General features: G+C 31.3%; 1 protein-coding gene across 1 annotated transcript; it reads left to right on the top strand.

The window, feature by feature from the left end:
* The first annotated feature begins 4,831 nt into the window (after positions 1–4,831).
* Positions 4,832–11,186, top strand: LOC141712776 (aspartic proteinase-like protein 1). The gene is made up of 10 exons (XM_074515846.1): positions 4,832–5,320; positions 6,407–6,545; positions 7,726–7,967; positions 8,092–8,319; positions 8,444–8,582; positions 8,662–8,732; positions 8,859–8,958; positions 9,948–10,008; positions 10,198–10,269; positions 10,685–11,186. The coding sequence occupies exons 1-10, from the start codon at positions 5,034–5,036 to the stop codon at positions 10,921–10,923; spliced, it is 1,578 nt and encodes a 525-aa protein (XP_074371947.1). The 5' UTR covers positions 4,832–5,033; the 3' UTR covers positions 10,924–11,186.
* The last annotated feature ends 5,351 nt before the right edge of the window (positions 11,187–16,537 follow it).

Here is a 16,537-nt window from a genome sequence, read left to right as displayed (position 1 = left end):
GGGAGCTATCATGGGTTCCTTGAATGTTCCTTTACCTTCCCTTCCTGAAGCTGTGAGGCCAGAAATTCCCAATCCACTACTCCTGCATGCCAACAAGACTAAGAATGAGATAGAAATTAGGATTCAACAGTCCAAGAAAGCTGGTAAATCTAAAGAGGCTGGAAAATTGACATCAACTAACATTGGTCAAAGCTCTTCACAAGCTCATATATCTAAAGATGTTGGAAAATACATACTTCAAAAAACTGCAGAAGGACTCTGTCAAGACAAGGAGTTCAATGAGCTGTTAACAGCCTTAAGGGTGTCTCTTCACAACAACTACATTACCTATAAAAGAGCCCTCACCAACAACATCAATTTTCTCAGAGTTGTGATTGTCAAAGTTGACAACTTTCTAGAGAAAATAATAGTTGCAAATATGAATGATTGTGCCTTAGACAGATGTCTACATGGGTCTCTCTAAAATCTTCAAACCATGAGAGCATCTAAGCTGGATGTAATTACTGACAGAGTTAATCCAGTAATTCCAGAGGACATCCAATTGCTAAATGAACTCAAGAAGGCTCATATAGCTGCTTTTCCTGAAGCCTATCTCTATCCAAGAAAGGGGGTGGCCTACATCTGTTCAACAACCAAAAAATGCAAGTTCTTCACAGTTCCAAAGAATTGTGTGAGAGGAAATTTGAGACTGATAATGACCCTTGAAACTGATCTAAAGTCCAAGAACAACAAGAAAATTAAAGTTGAGGAGATGTTCAGAATCTTAGGAAGATATCTTCAAAATGCTAATACCATGTTACCAAACTCACAATTCAACTTGAAAGATGACAAGGATGATGACGAGCAGAAGCATAATGAGCAAAATCCTTTTGGCTCAAATCCAAGTCACTCTTCTAAAGAAACTGGCAGCAAATTAGAAGAAAAGAAGTAGGATGATAAGAAAAGGGATGACAAGAAAAGGGGAGATAAAAGGAGGAGAAAGAATAGTGAAGATGGTGAAGGAAATAAGAAAAATGTCCTACCATTTCAAATCCAACAAGCTCAAACCACTAAACCTACAAGCTCAAACACTCAACTACCCTTGACCTCTAACCCTAAACTTTTGTTTAAACAAATTACAAACACTCTACTTAAAATATCAATCACCTCTAGCCAAACCACTCTAAAGAAAATCTCAAACCTACCTTCATTTAAGCCACCTATCAAAATTCATTTCAAAACTGTTGGGAGAAAACCAAAGAAGCTGCAAGTTGAAGAAAGGGCTATCTGGAATTGCTCTAATCAAACTGACTTTCTACCATTAAACTGGTACATCACATGTGATGACTACTTTCAATAATTAGCTGAAGAAATAGTCCAAGTTTGGGTTGTATCATTGAGAGAAGTCATAATTTATTATCAAGATGGCTCCTAACACTTTGCTTGGCCGGGACTTAATGGATACATTTTCAACCACATAAATCAAGAAGGTGATTAGTTTGATGAAGGATAAGGACACTAGTACAAAAGCATGAAGGGCTGTGTTGTGTGTATGGATGAAAGTAAGAGATGAAAGAAGAGCAAAAGCAAAGGCTGAAAAGGATGAAAGGGATAGAAAATATGCAAAAGAAATCGCATTGTTTGAACAAAGATCAAATGAGCTCAAGGCAAAAGGGATGAGCAGAATTTCTAAGGATGGACATTTTCTGAACATAAAAGTTGGCAAATATTCAAGATTCAGAGTTGGTTACTTGAATGGATATTCACTAGATGATTGGCTCAAGCTTGTGGAAGCTCTAAGAGGGACACAAATCATAGAGGAACTTCAAGTACTTATAAAATTAAAGGACCTCATTAGAATGGAATCAGGCTATGAAAATTTCATAACATGAATATATTCAAACTCATGTAATCAACCAGTGTATAAAAATTGTATTTGTGTGCTGTCAATTTTATGTAATCTTTTATTATTTTATAATAACTTGGGGTTCGTCTTGTTACCATACATGAATTTGTGATAAGCAATCTTCTCACAAATTGGGGGAGATTGTTGTGCAAGACATGCCTGTATCATAACAAGACTAAGTCACATTGACAACCCTAAGATTCAGTTATATGATAGTCTAAATCTGTATTTTGTATTATTACTTGAGTCTGTAAAAATATTAAAGATCATACTGGAGTATTTTTCTGTGAATAGTCTCAAGCTTAAGAATAAACTCTGGAATAAGATCAACAAGATCATGCCTCAAAGAAAAGGTGAAGAAACTTGGAGTTGAATAAATCTGTTTTAGAAAAATATTCTAAGTCAAGATATCTACAAGTCACAGATCAAGTCATATAGAGAAGTCATTTAAGAACTTCAGAATGACTTATCGAGAAGTCCAAAATGGCTTATAGAGAAGTCCCAGAGATATCGACAAGTCAAATAAAGATAAGAAGATTGGAGATTTGGACAAGTCAAATTATCACTGGAGATCTCGGAGATATCTACAAGTCAAAATGTATATAGAGATCTCTGAGATATCGACAAGTCAACTTTGCATATAGAAAACTTAGAGATATCTACAAGTCAAAATGAAGATATAAAGATTGGAGATATCGACAAGTCAATTTCTCATTAGAGATCTCAGAGACCTCGACAAGTCAAAATGCATATAGAGATCTCATATATATCGACAAGTCATTTCTACATGCAGAGTTATGGAGACCTCGACAAGCCAAGTTCACTTATAGAGAACTCAGAGACCTCGACAAGTCAAAACACTTATAGAGAACTCAGAGATATTGATAATCCATCATACTTATCAAGATGTCAATTCTCTATACAACAAAGTAGAGATCTCGATATGAACCTCAAGTACCGAATGCAGACAAGTTAAATATTCAAGATTATCAATCAACAAATGATCTAATAACTTAGATTGAAAAGTCTACAAAAGCAGCTTGAAAAGTGCAAAATCAAAGGCCAAGATTAACTGACAAAGGAAAGTCACAGATCTACAAGATTTGCAAGGATTTACTAAGCCAGAAATGGAAAGGTTTAGAGATGACTTAAAGTAGGGTTTAGTACACCTTATTGCATGTTGTGTAAACATGTGTTTACTAATCTGTAAAGTAAACACTGGTCCTTTGTTTTAGTTGTGACAAACAGATTTAGATTTTCTAGTACTCTCTCAAGATAGAAGTAGAGTTCGTTACTTACAAAGAACCCAGAAATTTGTAGCAAGCCATACTTAATTTTAATACAAAGTTAAGTGAGTTTTGAAAATACTTTGTTTGTTGTGCATGTTTTATTAATTATGTTAAACACAATATCTCTACAATTTAGACTACTGTGTTCACCATTTCCAAGTAGTTTTGAAAAAGCCTAAAAATATCTAAAACACATTGTTAAATTCTCCCTCCATAAAGGCTGTATATTTCAACGATGTCAACGAGTGATGAACTATTATTGAAATATGTTTAACGATCGTATCTTGGATGGGGAAATCCGTAATTTGATCTATTTTATTAAATGTTTGTTAAAATATGTGATTATTTTTTCTGATGTTGTATGGTCTTTTGTTTATGAATTTATTATCTTTCAGAAAAAGATAATCCTTGTACGCTAAGAATAACATTTGGTCAATTCACTATTGTAGATTTAAACTTTTGAGGCCAATTTTTTATCATTAACCCGATTTTTGTAAAAAATAAATTTTGACTAGATTTTTGTTTAATTATTTCATTTTTCTACCAAACAGCGATTAATCGCCAACTTTTATAACACTGCACTTATCTCATTTTAAAGACAAGATAAATCTTGGCATAACTTTACATGTATATAAAATATTAAAAATTTGAAAATTAAAATTCATTAAGCAACAGTGTACATGATACTTTTTTAAAAAGTTAGTGTAAAAATATAGGTAAATCTATATAAATTAATACCGGGACTAGAGAAAATTATTATTTAATTGAAATATTTATTAATTTATCGATATATATCGTTTTTTATTTTTTAAACATATATTTTCAAATGTATATGTCGAAAAAGTTATTGAATATCGTGATGCAATGAATGTTGAAAATGTTATCGATCATTTTGGCGAAAATGAAGCAGTGATGGAATTGTTGGATGATGAATGAATGTTTAGCAGTGTTATGAGAGATGAGAAAGAAGATGAAGCGGAATATCACAATATTATGCCTAAGTCGGTCTCAATAAATCTTTGAAAACAATGATGTTGTGGAATTTTATATTGCAGTATATAGATAATACACTAGAACTCCATAATACACCGAGAAAATACAAAATGAAATACATGAATAAATTAGTTTCAAAAGTTATTAATTACATAAAATTCTTATTTTAAAATAAATCTTATAATAGATTTATAACTTTGATATAAAATAAAATTATTAAATAATATATGAGACCTATATATTTAAATAAAAAATTGTTACCTTATAAATTTAGCAAATTATTAATTTATATTAAAGGGTTCGATTTGGGATTACAGAAAATTATTAATTAATTGAAGTTATTAATTTATCAAGTATTAATTTATCGTGATTAACCGAAAACACTTTGTATTATACTCCCATGTCCCATAAATACCGGCCACATTTTTTTTATTTCGAAAATAATGACCATATTTACTTATTAAAGCAAATTAGGGCAGTGTTAGACATATGAAAATTTTAGATTACATTAACGATTGAGGTTGAATTTAGTACTAACTCTATAAAAATTAGGGACAAGAAAAAGAGGAAGGATTATTAGTGCATTTAACATATTTAAAGTTCTAAATTCAGAATAATTTTTTAAAAAATATTTTGGAGGGTTATCGGAGGCAGACACGAATTAAGTGAAGGAACACGTTAATCACACTATAAACAATCCACTTATAACATTACACATAGCAGGTGCTATTGCTAAAGTGCGTTCTCGCCTCATCTCTCTCTCTCTGTCACCCCACTCTCAGCTGCACCGCCTCACCTCTCTCTCTCTCTCTCTCTCTCTCTCTCCACCTACATGAACCTATCCGGATCTGGTTAATTTCCGTCAAATGGAGAACACTTCTCGAGCAATAATCATGATAGTGTTACTAGTAACTGAAACCGTCGCCGCCGTGACGTACTCGTCGCGTCTAATTCACCGATTCTCCGACGAGCTGGAAGGACTTAGGGTTTCCGCAAAAGGTGAAAAATGGCCTATGAAAAGGAGCTTAAGTTACTATAAAATGCTGGTAGATAGTGATGTTCAAAGACAGAAAATGAAGCTAGGTCCTCATTCTCCGTTTCTTTTTCCTTCTGAGGGTAGCCAAACGATGTCGTTTGGAAATGACTTCGGATGGTTTGTTCCCCTATCACTTCATTATATCTTTCATATTGCATATGGGTCACTACTTTTTATTTTGGGCCTATTGATTATTGCAAGGCCCACATTAGCTGTACTCTGAATTATAATTAAATTTATATGCCCTGATTTTGTGTAGTATATTCTGTTTAAATGATCTTGCAGCTGCACAGAATTAAATGCATCAGTACAAACTCAAATTTAGGGGCCTTTCCGCTACTATAAAGCCTTGTTCTTTCGATGTCTATTAGTTGAGGAAAGGAAGCTATAGGAAAAAGTAGTTGTATTATTACTAATTTTAAATTGGAGGATCGAATTCATTTGCTATATAGTTGGCTCCTTGCACAGGGACAAGGAGTGTTATATATATTGAATGATAATTGATACATGATTTAATTTGTTCCTTTTAGAAATGTATTTATGGTATTGAAAGTTTGTAAAAGAAGCTAATATGCACAAAGAAATTAACACTTTTGTGCTGTTGATAGTCTATATTGGATTAGTGAGAGTTGGAGACAAATCATTATAGTGCAGTCCTGTAGAATTTAATACATTGAGGAACCAGAGTCGTAACTATGGAAATTATGTGTGCCAGTTTAGAATATAATATTGTGACTCTAATGTAAGGAAGAAAACTCCCTAAATCTTTGTGTATATATAGGTTTGTTTAATGAATGCTGACACCTTTGGCTTAGCAAACTGAAAAAAAAGAGAACATGACACCTTCTGTAGATATTTAGATCATTTTCCATCAGCACTTGGTAAAACAGTGACAACTGTTTTGTCAGGCGTAGTTTTTAAAATGCCGGACTAGTTCTAAGAAGCTAAACAACCTGTTCACCAAATGTTTGTTTGAGTTTATGTTGTTATTGATGTAAAATTTTCGGGATCTAGAGTGGGGAACCTGCTAGAATATTAAGTAACTGACACATGAGTAGAACTATGTTTATGCACGTCTCTGTTCCTGAAACTTTGTATCAAGGTACATTCATGTGTTGCATACTTTGTTAGTTGAGAGATAATATTAGTTTAATCGTAAATAGAGTCCTGAGATCTGATTGCATATTTTATTCATAAATGCAGGCTACACTATACCTGGATTGATATAGGGATGCCAAGTGTTTCTTTCCTCGTCGCTTTAGATACTGGAAGTGATCTGCTTTGGGTTCCTTGTGATTGTTTACAATGTGCTCCACTATCTGCCAGTTACTATAGCATTCTTGTATGGGAACCTTTTACCTTTTACCAGTCTGTATATTCAATATTGATTTCTCATCACTGCTTGTGTAAATTGTTCTTATTTGAAGCTTTGCTGTTGCACTTTCAAGTTCATACTTCTTAGGTGACAAATGGATAGTTATCATTCAAATTTAACTAGGTTACTAGTTTAACTTAACAACGATATATTGCTTAAGAATCATTAGCTTGACAGATAGTTCTGCACTGCTATACTACATACATCCTGATTGCACACCCTGGGCTGAGAGGCCAGTGTATAAACCTGAAGTAAGCAACCCTAATTTAACTAAATTGAAGTTAAATTATAATGAATTTTCTCTCCGTAATCAGGAATGACATTTGATGTTGAGGTCTTTTATGAATAAATGTTATCTGCTTACAATCTTGGTCTCTTGGAAGTAGACATGCAGTCAAAATTTTAGATTCCTTGATGCTACCGGTATGATCAGTTTTTCTATCCTAAATAATTACCACGGTTCGTAAATATTAACTTTTAAATCTGCAAGCTCCTTTAGATTCTAATGTGAAATTAAAATTCTTTAGGATGACAATGAACTACTGAAGCGCTTGCGTATTTTATTTTCAGTGATTTCTTGCATTCCATTCAGCCAATCTTTAACTTTTCTTTACTTGAATACTATATACATAAGAAAACAAGGCAGCTTGTATGTGGATGCACAATGCCATAAGAAATTGGCTGTTCTAGTGTTCTGTGTAAAAGTTGAACCCCACAATCTATATCTATTTCATGAACAACTTGGATTGCCAAAATATGCTGTTATAAAATGAGTAAATCACATGTGATGCCACTTTTAGAGTTTATCATCTTTTTCGAAAGAGCTTAACTTCAGAGTATTCTTTTGCATGCTTGATGCTTCTTTGTTGTTCAATGCAATGAAAAGCTTGTAAACTGCCCCCGCCCCCCTCCAAATCCCTCCCATTTTACTATTGATTGTAGCAATACTGCAATATTATGTGCTGTACGAGAAAAATCAGCATTCAGCTCGTTTGTTCATCGGAGAGTTTTCTATGCATTGATCATACATGTGAAAACATTTCAAGAAACATGAAAGTCTTTTCTAGGAATCAGTAACAGTTTTAGCACTTATTTCCAGTGATTGATTGGCAGGTGCTCCTTGGTATTTGGGGCATCTATTATGCAGGATAGGGATTTAAATGAGTACTCTCCATCTGGCTCCAGCACTAGCAAGTACCTATATTGCAGTCATGAGCTATGTGAATTGGGTCCAAATTGCAAAAGTCGCAATCAATCGTGCCCATATACCATTAAATACTATACAGAAAATGTGTCAAGTTCTGGGTTATTGGTGGAAGACATATTACATCTTGTATCACGCAAAGCTGATGGATCTAACAACTATGTACGGAGTCCAGTTATAATAGGGTGGGTTCTGTTATGTACATATTCCCTAATTTATTTTTAATTCCCGTTCATATGAATTCTAGGTGATCTTTATGAGTAATTAGTAATTGTAATATTGGATATTTTACTTGTTATGATAATACAGATGCGGCAAGAAGCAGAGTGGTGGTTACTTAAATGGAATAGCTCCAGATGGTCTAATGGGCCTTGGACTTAAAGATATCTCAGTTCCCAGTTTTTTGGCAAAAGGAGGAGTAGTTAAGAACTCGTTCTCGCTGTGTTTTAAAGAAGATGATTCCGGGAGAATATACTTTGGTGACCAAGGAATTTCCACTCAGCAAACTACTCCATTTCTGTCCTTGGATGGCAGAAAGTATGCACCATCTGATTTCTTATAACAAATTCTCATTTTGTCCCATTTAATATGTCCATAGTGTTACATGCACTTTTGCTGATCAGTTTTTGGTTTCTCTTACCATTAACTTGTTCTTCAATAGTATCACCTATATTATTGGAGTGGAGTCATGCTGCATATCAAGTTCATGTCTTGAGCTAACTAGATTCAAAGCACTTGTTGATAGTGGTACGTCGTTTACGTTTCTTCCAAATGATGTATTTGAAAGAGTTGTGAAGGAGGTAAGCAATGCCATCTCTGATGCTGGACTCTCATATGTAGATATGCTCTAAAATTGTCTAATATGACTCGTTCTTACAGTTTGATAGGCAATTTAAAGGAGCCAAAACTAGCTTTGATGGATATTCTTGGCAGTATTGTTACAAGGCCAGGTAGTTACATGTATCTTTTCTTATTCAAGTATAATATTCCCTTCATAATTTGGGAATATATATATATATATATATATATATTTCTGTCATGTTGTTCAATGGCTGACTTGAGAAATCCGATTTTAGTTCTATCGAATTGTCGAAGGTTCCATCCATGAAACTTAGGCTTGCTTTGAACAATAGCTTTGTGGTTCAGGATCCTATCTTTAAAATCTACGGCAATCAGGTAAGTAACTCAATAAATTTTCTTATCTATTTTACCGTAAATTTTCTCATTTTTGTGTACTGGTCCCTGTCACACTTGAAAGGATCAATAGGAAATGCGAAAGTTGTGACATATCACATATATTTGTAATATAGTTGACCATTCTCAATCAGATGGTTACAGAATCCATCTTTTGGTGAACTTAAACATGTACATCCTTTTTGTCCAATAAGCGGGGAAGAAACTTTCCGGTCTCAGTTAGAACGGCTTGGCTAAATTTTTTACCCTCTCTGATATTAGGATGGGGATGCTATATAAGCATGGTACATACTGCTTGATAATCGGTGATGTTTTAACGTGATGTTCTTGGGGCCATTTTGCCATAAATTGTCTGGTATGGATATGATATCTATTTTTTTGGAATATTTGCAGAGCTCGTAAACTTGAATAAGGTAGTTGATACCCGTCTTTCTGTTTAGAACGATCTTCATAAAAGAAGCCCCATGTCCTTTTTGTTCCCTTGAATTTTGTTCTTTCAAATTCTGGAGTGTGGAATCCTTTCATACTTGTAAATATTCTCTCTGTGGGAGTACGGGTATATAAAGTCTCTATTATATGCCAGAATCAAACATATATATAATTTTTGTTTAAAATATAATCGTATATAGCATTACATGCTATGATTTATCATTTCTACTATAAATGAAGCAGCTTAAATTTTTCATCATATTCATAGGGCAGATGTAATGTGATGGGTTCGCTGTTCTTTAAGTTCTGCTTTTACCATTTTTTATATTTTTAGTGTGAATGGAACATTGGATCATAATGCAGTTATTAGTATTGCAAACTATTAGGTATTGGCAAAAATTTAATTGTACACTTGTGTGTATAACTTTTTCTGTACTTACAACTATTCCAGTTATCTGCAAGAGTCTACTCCTGCATGCCTTTCAAGTGTGTTAACCTGCTTTAGGTTGTAAAACTCTATCATTCCATTTTTTGTTATGCAGGGTCTTGTAGGATTTTGTTTAGCCATGCAACCTACAGATGAAGATATGGGAACAATTGGACGTAAGTACGGGCCTTAAATTTGATGCTCCTGTAGCTTCTTCTTTCATTATTCTCCAACTAAATACCATTATCTAATATCTACATCATCCTTCCCCAAGCCCGATGACTGAAATAAACCGGAAATTAATTGTGGCTGGAAGAAAATCGTGCTGGAAATTCATCATACTTAAAATGCTTTTTTGTTTACAGAGAACTTCATGACGGGATACCGGATGGTATTTGACAGGGAAAACCACAAGCTGGGGTGGTCACGTTCCAGCTGTGAGTACACATCCTCTCACAATTTTATAATATTTTGCTGCACTAAACATTTTTATGTTTTGTTTTAGTTTTAACAGCTGTTTCTAGATTTCTACATTATATTAGTATTTGTACACACCTGGTAGAAGTCTCATTGTGGCGATAGAAAAAACTGTGCTACATATTCTTGCGTACAACTACACCAGAAAATTATGCATGATGATCTGGTTCAGTAAATCTTTATGCTCATGCTAATGATCAACACTTACTTTTGTAATTATAAAACATATTGATGAAACTCTGTATTTGGGACGCAAGGTTTCCACTTTTGCTAGTATACTTGTGCATGTTTAAGGAACAGATAATTAATGCCAACTTTATGTTATTTTGTTTATTGAAATATATCTGTTAAGTCTGCACCATATATGGCTGTCAGGTCAAGAGATTCGCAATGGTAATGAAATGCCACTCTCTCCATCACCCAATGGTAGCTTCCCAGATTCATTACCAACTGAGCAGCAGAGCAGACCCGGTGGGCTTGCAGTCGCTCCTGCTGTTGCTGGAAGGACACCCTCAAAGTCCTCAGTTACAAAAGTCAAACCACTTGCACGATTGTTATATGTAGCGGATCTGGTACCTTTTCTATCAGTTCTTATGCTTGCAAGTACCTCGTAAATCAGAGTAATTTTTTTGGGCCAGACAACCAGACTGATGCTGTTTCCCAGACTATTTCGTGCGATCTTGTTACATATATCTATATATATATATTATCCCCTCTATATAATAGTTCACTTGTGTCTGACCTGTACCTTAGATTACGTAGTCGGCTTTAGCAGTTAGAAATGTAGAGCTTGTGTTGTTTTTCTTCTTTTCATTTACAGAGCATGCTATATGTAATTCGTTTTTTGCTGTAAATATTTCTTCCTCACTCTTCACAATTGCTTTTTGCCTAGATATCAAGTTTTGACTTAAACTGTGATGTGATCGAAGACTTTAAAAAAATTTAAATCTGGGGTGAGGAATGACATGATTTTTTGGCGGAGTTATTGGAAGTCTCTGTGTTTCTTTTTGACGGAAAAGGAGAAATTTATTAAAACATTAAATTAGCCGATAAAGCATTCATTACTTCAACATGGACATTCGCATTGTCTAAAACTCGATCCGGAAAAGAACATGATGTCTTGGCTACATAAAGAGCCGTCGTATTAGCAGATTGTTTAATGAAAAACAATTAAATTTTGTTTAGATGGAGCATCATATTTCTACTCCTAGATGACAGACCAAACGGAGAAATCATCGGAATATCACTCATAATTGCCTGCACTGTAATCAAGCTATCAGATTCAGTCACAGCTGCTGGCCATTGCTGTTCTTTGATCCAACTCAAGGCCTCCTTGATTGCCATCGCTTCTGCAAGCTCAGGATAAACAGCACCTTGCTTATAGATTGCTTTACCCTGCAACAGCTCTCCTCTGTAGTATCGAGCTACTAATCCTAGCCCATATGTAGAATGTTCTCAGAAGTCTCTGTGTTTCTATTTCTATTTCTTTTAGTTACAAGTAGCTCTAGCTGAATTCTTCAGAACCTATACACAACTTAACATACTAATCTAATTATTAAAAAAAAAAAAAGAGAAGCTCCAGCTGATCCGAAGATACTAGAGGATAGAGCAAAGAAATTGGTTTAGTGAAAATGCTTATTTTTGGTGCAATAATTGAGTGAGACTATGAGAGTATGATGAAATTTGTAGGGACTGGTTTAGTGAAAATGCTTATTTATGGCAATCTTAATATAAAATTAGATTACAGCTGCTATGTTCCTGCTAGTTTCATCGGCATTCGCAGGAAATCAATAATAAACTTTGAGGCAAAAGTTAATAAAATATATAGATAAATAGCTATTTTTAATTAAAAAGGAGTCTGACCAATATTTATACTTTAAAGGATACATACTACATATATTTACTAGCTAAAATGGTTAGCCAAACCGGGATTATCTAAAATTTTATTAAATCTGTAAGATCATGCACTCCACTGATATTAGCTATAATCATTAGCTATATTCAAAAATATTATTTTATTCATATTTTTCAGATTTATATATATATATATAAACTTTTAAATAATAAAATAAATTTAATTAATACTTAATTCAATACATGAAAAAATATATAATTGTAATTTAATAATGATTACAATTGAAAATACTAACAAAAATATATTTAATAAAAAGTTATTAATATATATTGTAATATATATATATTGTTTGTTAAACAATAATTAATAAATTTTGTTAATAAGAGAATAATATTTTTAAACTTAATATTATAAGAATTAAAAATATTATATATAAAATAACAATTTTAATATTTATTTTTTAAATATTATATAAATATATGTATGTATTAATGTGTAGATTTAGGTTTAAACATGAATTAAATCTAACGTGGAATATAAGATCAGATAAGTGCTGTTTTTTACCTAATATTATATTTGAGTGCCACATGGGATTTTTAGCTAATAGGAGTTGATGGTTGAAGATGCTGTAAGAGTATTTACAAGGGATTAACTATTTTCATTAGGTAAAAGGGTAAAATAAATATTATTTAAAATTTGTTGAATCTTTAAGAAATTTTGCTTTAATGATATTAGCTATAATGGTTAGCCATATTTGAAAAACATTATTGATTGTTATTTTAAAATTTTAATTGTTTTATTCATATTTTATATATATCTTTTGAAAAAAAGAGGTTGTAAATGAATTATCAATATTTTTTTATTTTTTTATTTAATACAAGTAAAAATAAAATATACAATTAATAATTTTTTTAATATAATTGTTACAATCTAAACATCTGAAAAACTAGTTAACAAACATTACATATATATATTATAAAATATTTACTAATTTTTATTTATTATCGTTTATAAGTAAATGTTATAAATACATAATTTACATTAAAATAGTTATAAAAGTAATTAATAAATTTAGTTAATAGTGATTTTTTTTAAATAAACAATGAATTTTTTTATGATTCTATAATTAAATAATTTTACACTTAACATTAAATAAAATTTAAATATAATATTTAAAAGTAATACATATATATATTATAACTATTAAATTATAAATATATAAACATATATACCTAGACACATATAGCGGGAGAATACATTTATTTTGGAGGAAATGACATTGATTTTTGATATAGATAATGGATTCTTATTCAATGTAGCGTGCTGAAACTTAACTAGCACTCTTCGCTTTAACGTGTACATGTATATAAATATTTATAATTTGATATTTATAGTATATATATAATTATATAATGTAATGTCAAGTGTACATATTAAAATATTTTACCGGAAAAAATATAAGTTTTCTTTTAGAGTTAACCAAATTTATATTACCTATATAAAATTTACTAATAAACTAATATAATAAAAAAGTTAGCAAATGTTTTGAAATATATAAGTAATGTTTAATAATTATTTTTTTCACATGTTTAAAATATTACAATAATATCATTAAATATGTTTTTATAAATTGTATAATTTATTTTCACTTGTATTAAATAAAAAATAATCAATGTTTTATTACTATTTCTTTCACCATCCTTTTTTTATCAAAAGATAGTCATAAAAATGTTAGTGTTGAAATTTAAAATTAACAAATTAAAATTGTTTTTTAAAATATAATTAATCATTATAACTAATACCATTAAAGTAAAATTTCTTACAAATTTAACAAATTTTAGATAATATTTATTTTATATAATTTTAGCTAATGATTATAGTTATTCACCTTAATATGCTCTAACGGTGTTGACAAAGCTTGATTAATGATACATTTATCGATAGTTAAAACTTAAATAACCATGACGCGGAAGCTGGCCAAGGGCAGTCAGAAAGAAAATAGTGGACATGCATGCATTGCATTTTTGAGGATAGATTGTTCTATGATGCTTCTGGAATAGGAGTCTTTCATTTATAACAAAATACAAAATACAAAATAATTATGGCTGGTTGTTAGGACAACTTGAGCAATGATGATTGATGGAGTATTTAATTAGGTTTTGGCACAATAATTTGTGAGTACAACAATTTATCCATTTCACAATCATTTTCTCAAATTCTATGTGCACACCTTTTTAAAAGATTAATGTTTTGGGTTTGAAAAGTTGTTGTAACATAGCCCATGCATTGTAGTAGTGGATACAGCTGGGTCATCTATTTGATGCAATTAGGTATCTGTGACTTGTTGTGATGCCTCATTTCATCGAGGAAAAACTTGTTCTCCTTATTCAAAATCAAAATTGATTGGACCAAAATTCCCCAAAATCTGTAAATTTGTTACGAGTTAGAAATCGGAACGGTGACCGTACACTTAACTTCGTCATGTAATGTTGATATGCCCTAGTTTTTTTCGAAATTAGTGAAGATGTATATAAGCTGATCCTGTCCGTAAAAAAACAAGATAAAATATGTATAGGTTATAGAGAACAAAAGTGCGTCCATTAGTACTTTACTCGCTAACTAAATCTACCAAAGTTAATCATATAGAATTAAAAGGAAGGTTTTGAAACGTAGACATTTAGAAAAGGTCGACAGCCATTATACACATAAATTAACATACTTTTCAGTGGGGAGTTTTTGGGAGCGGGAGCATATCATATGTGACCCAGAGGTAGTAGGGAAAAAGTTAGACTATTTGTCACTAATTTTTTCTAGTAGTATTATAATATATATAGCATGCATGCCTTTTTATTCAAATTAAGAAGCAAAGCAATGCAAGATCGCGGTCTGCTTTTCCACTTCTTCCATTCACTGTCGTATTACTTGTTTATTAGTTTTGATAATTTTTGAAGATTTCAAAAGGAGATACGGAAACCTAATAAAGCCTCTGTTATCTTTTGATGCATCTTCTGCTATCCATTCTGCTTAAAAATTATTGTTACCGCGGGCGCCTTGTGGATCAGTACAGTTATATTTCAATATATTAACTGCAAAATTTCAGTTCGAATATACTCTATCAGTACAATAATTTGCTCGGAGGAGTCATGTCATTTGGTTTCTGAAGATCGATCACGTATTTACAAGACGATCACGTATTTACTGGTTAATCGTGCTAAGCACGGGCCGAGATTAAAAGAAAAATATTGAAAATATCCATATTTTAGAATTAATGATTCAAAATATCCATATTTAGAGTGTGTGACACAAAATATTCACAAAATATTCATTTTTAAAAGGATCAATATCCAATTTTACGCATTCTTTAAATGCGTATCCAATGACACACATTTCAAATATGCGTAACTTCATTTATTTATTTTAAATATTTACAAAAGATACGTATCTATTTTAATTTTTTTATTTTTTCAATTGTTGCTTACTAAAATAAATAAATAAATGTATATAGTTATATGCGCACCATGATACGCATTTTAACGTATCTCCGGATACACATGTACCCCATGCATTCAAGTCGATATTTTGAGTCATTAGTTCTTTGGGCCATCTGTTTTTATTTTGTGGTGCACATTTAGAGCAATCACCTAGATTACAAATAATATCAAGTTATGTTTTGCATAACAATCCATGCGAAATATAGATTAAAATAAATAAATAAATACTGTTAAATTACGTAATTAAAAAATCGAGGTAAGTGTGGTTACAAAATTTCACCGTATCATTTTTTAATAAATATGAATTATAAATCTAGTTACAGTTCTAGTTATACACCTAATTATTTTACTTGTTATATTAACTAATATGTTAACTTTTACGAATACGATTATTTAAAAGGAAATCGACGTTTGGATTAGCACAAAAAAATATAAATTAATGTGAAAATAAAGTATACATAGAGTGGAAGTCAATTTGTGTTAATTAAGATTTAATTATGTAAAATTTTGAAAATAGTTATGTATTTTTTTTAATGAGTATCAAGATTTGGTAATTTTGTGTTCAGATAGAACAATCTTATTAGTATAGATAGATGATAACACGTACGAAATAGAGTAAACAACTAAATTAGTAATTATAGTGCGAAACACGGGTCGAAATTAATATATTAATATGAAATCTTAAATTGGTACTTGTAAAGAATAATTATGTAGTTAAAAGAAATCGAATCAGATATTAAATTTTCCATAATAATTCTAATTTGCATTGTTTTACTTTTTATAAAATTCTAACATATTAGTTTTGTTTTTTGTGCAACGAATTGTATAATTATCTTATGAACGAAATGTTTATTTTTTAGATAATTTAATATTAATTAATAT

This window comes from Apium graveolens, chromosome 3 (genome assembly GCF_009905375.1).
Source record: "Apium graveolens cultivar Ventura chromosome 3, ASM990537v1, whole genome shotgun sequence".
In the NCBI taxonomy this organism is placed as follows: domain Eukaryota; kingdom Viridiplantae; phylum Streptophyta; class Magnoliopsida; order Apiales; family Apiaceae; genus Apium; species Apium graveolens.
Note: the sequence above shows the minus strand (reverse complement) of the source record. Positions and strands in the feature narration are given on the sequence as shown.

Bases quoted from the DNA above. Each gene is read 5' to 3' on its own strand.
- LOC141712776 (XM_074515846.1), top strand. From the start codon at position 5,034: ATGGAGAACACTTCTCGAGCAATAATCATGATAGTGTTACTAGTAACT. The intron at 8,320-8,443 runs GTATGCACCATC...GTTCTTCAATAG, and splicing joins CTGTCCTTGGATGGCAGAAA to TATCACCTATATTATTGGAG. The intron at 8,959-9,947 runs GTAAGTAACTCA...TTTGTTATGCAG, and splicing joins TTAAAATCTACGGCAATCAG to GGTCTTGTAGGATTTTGTTT.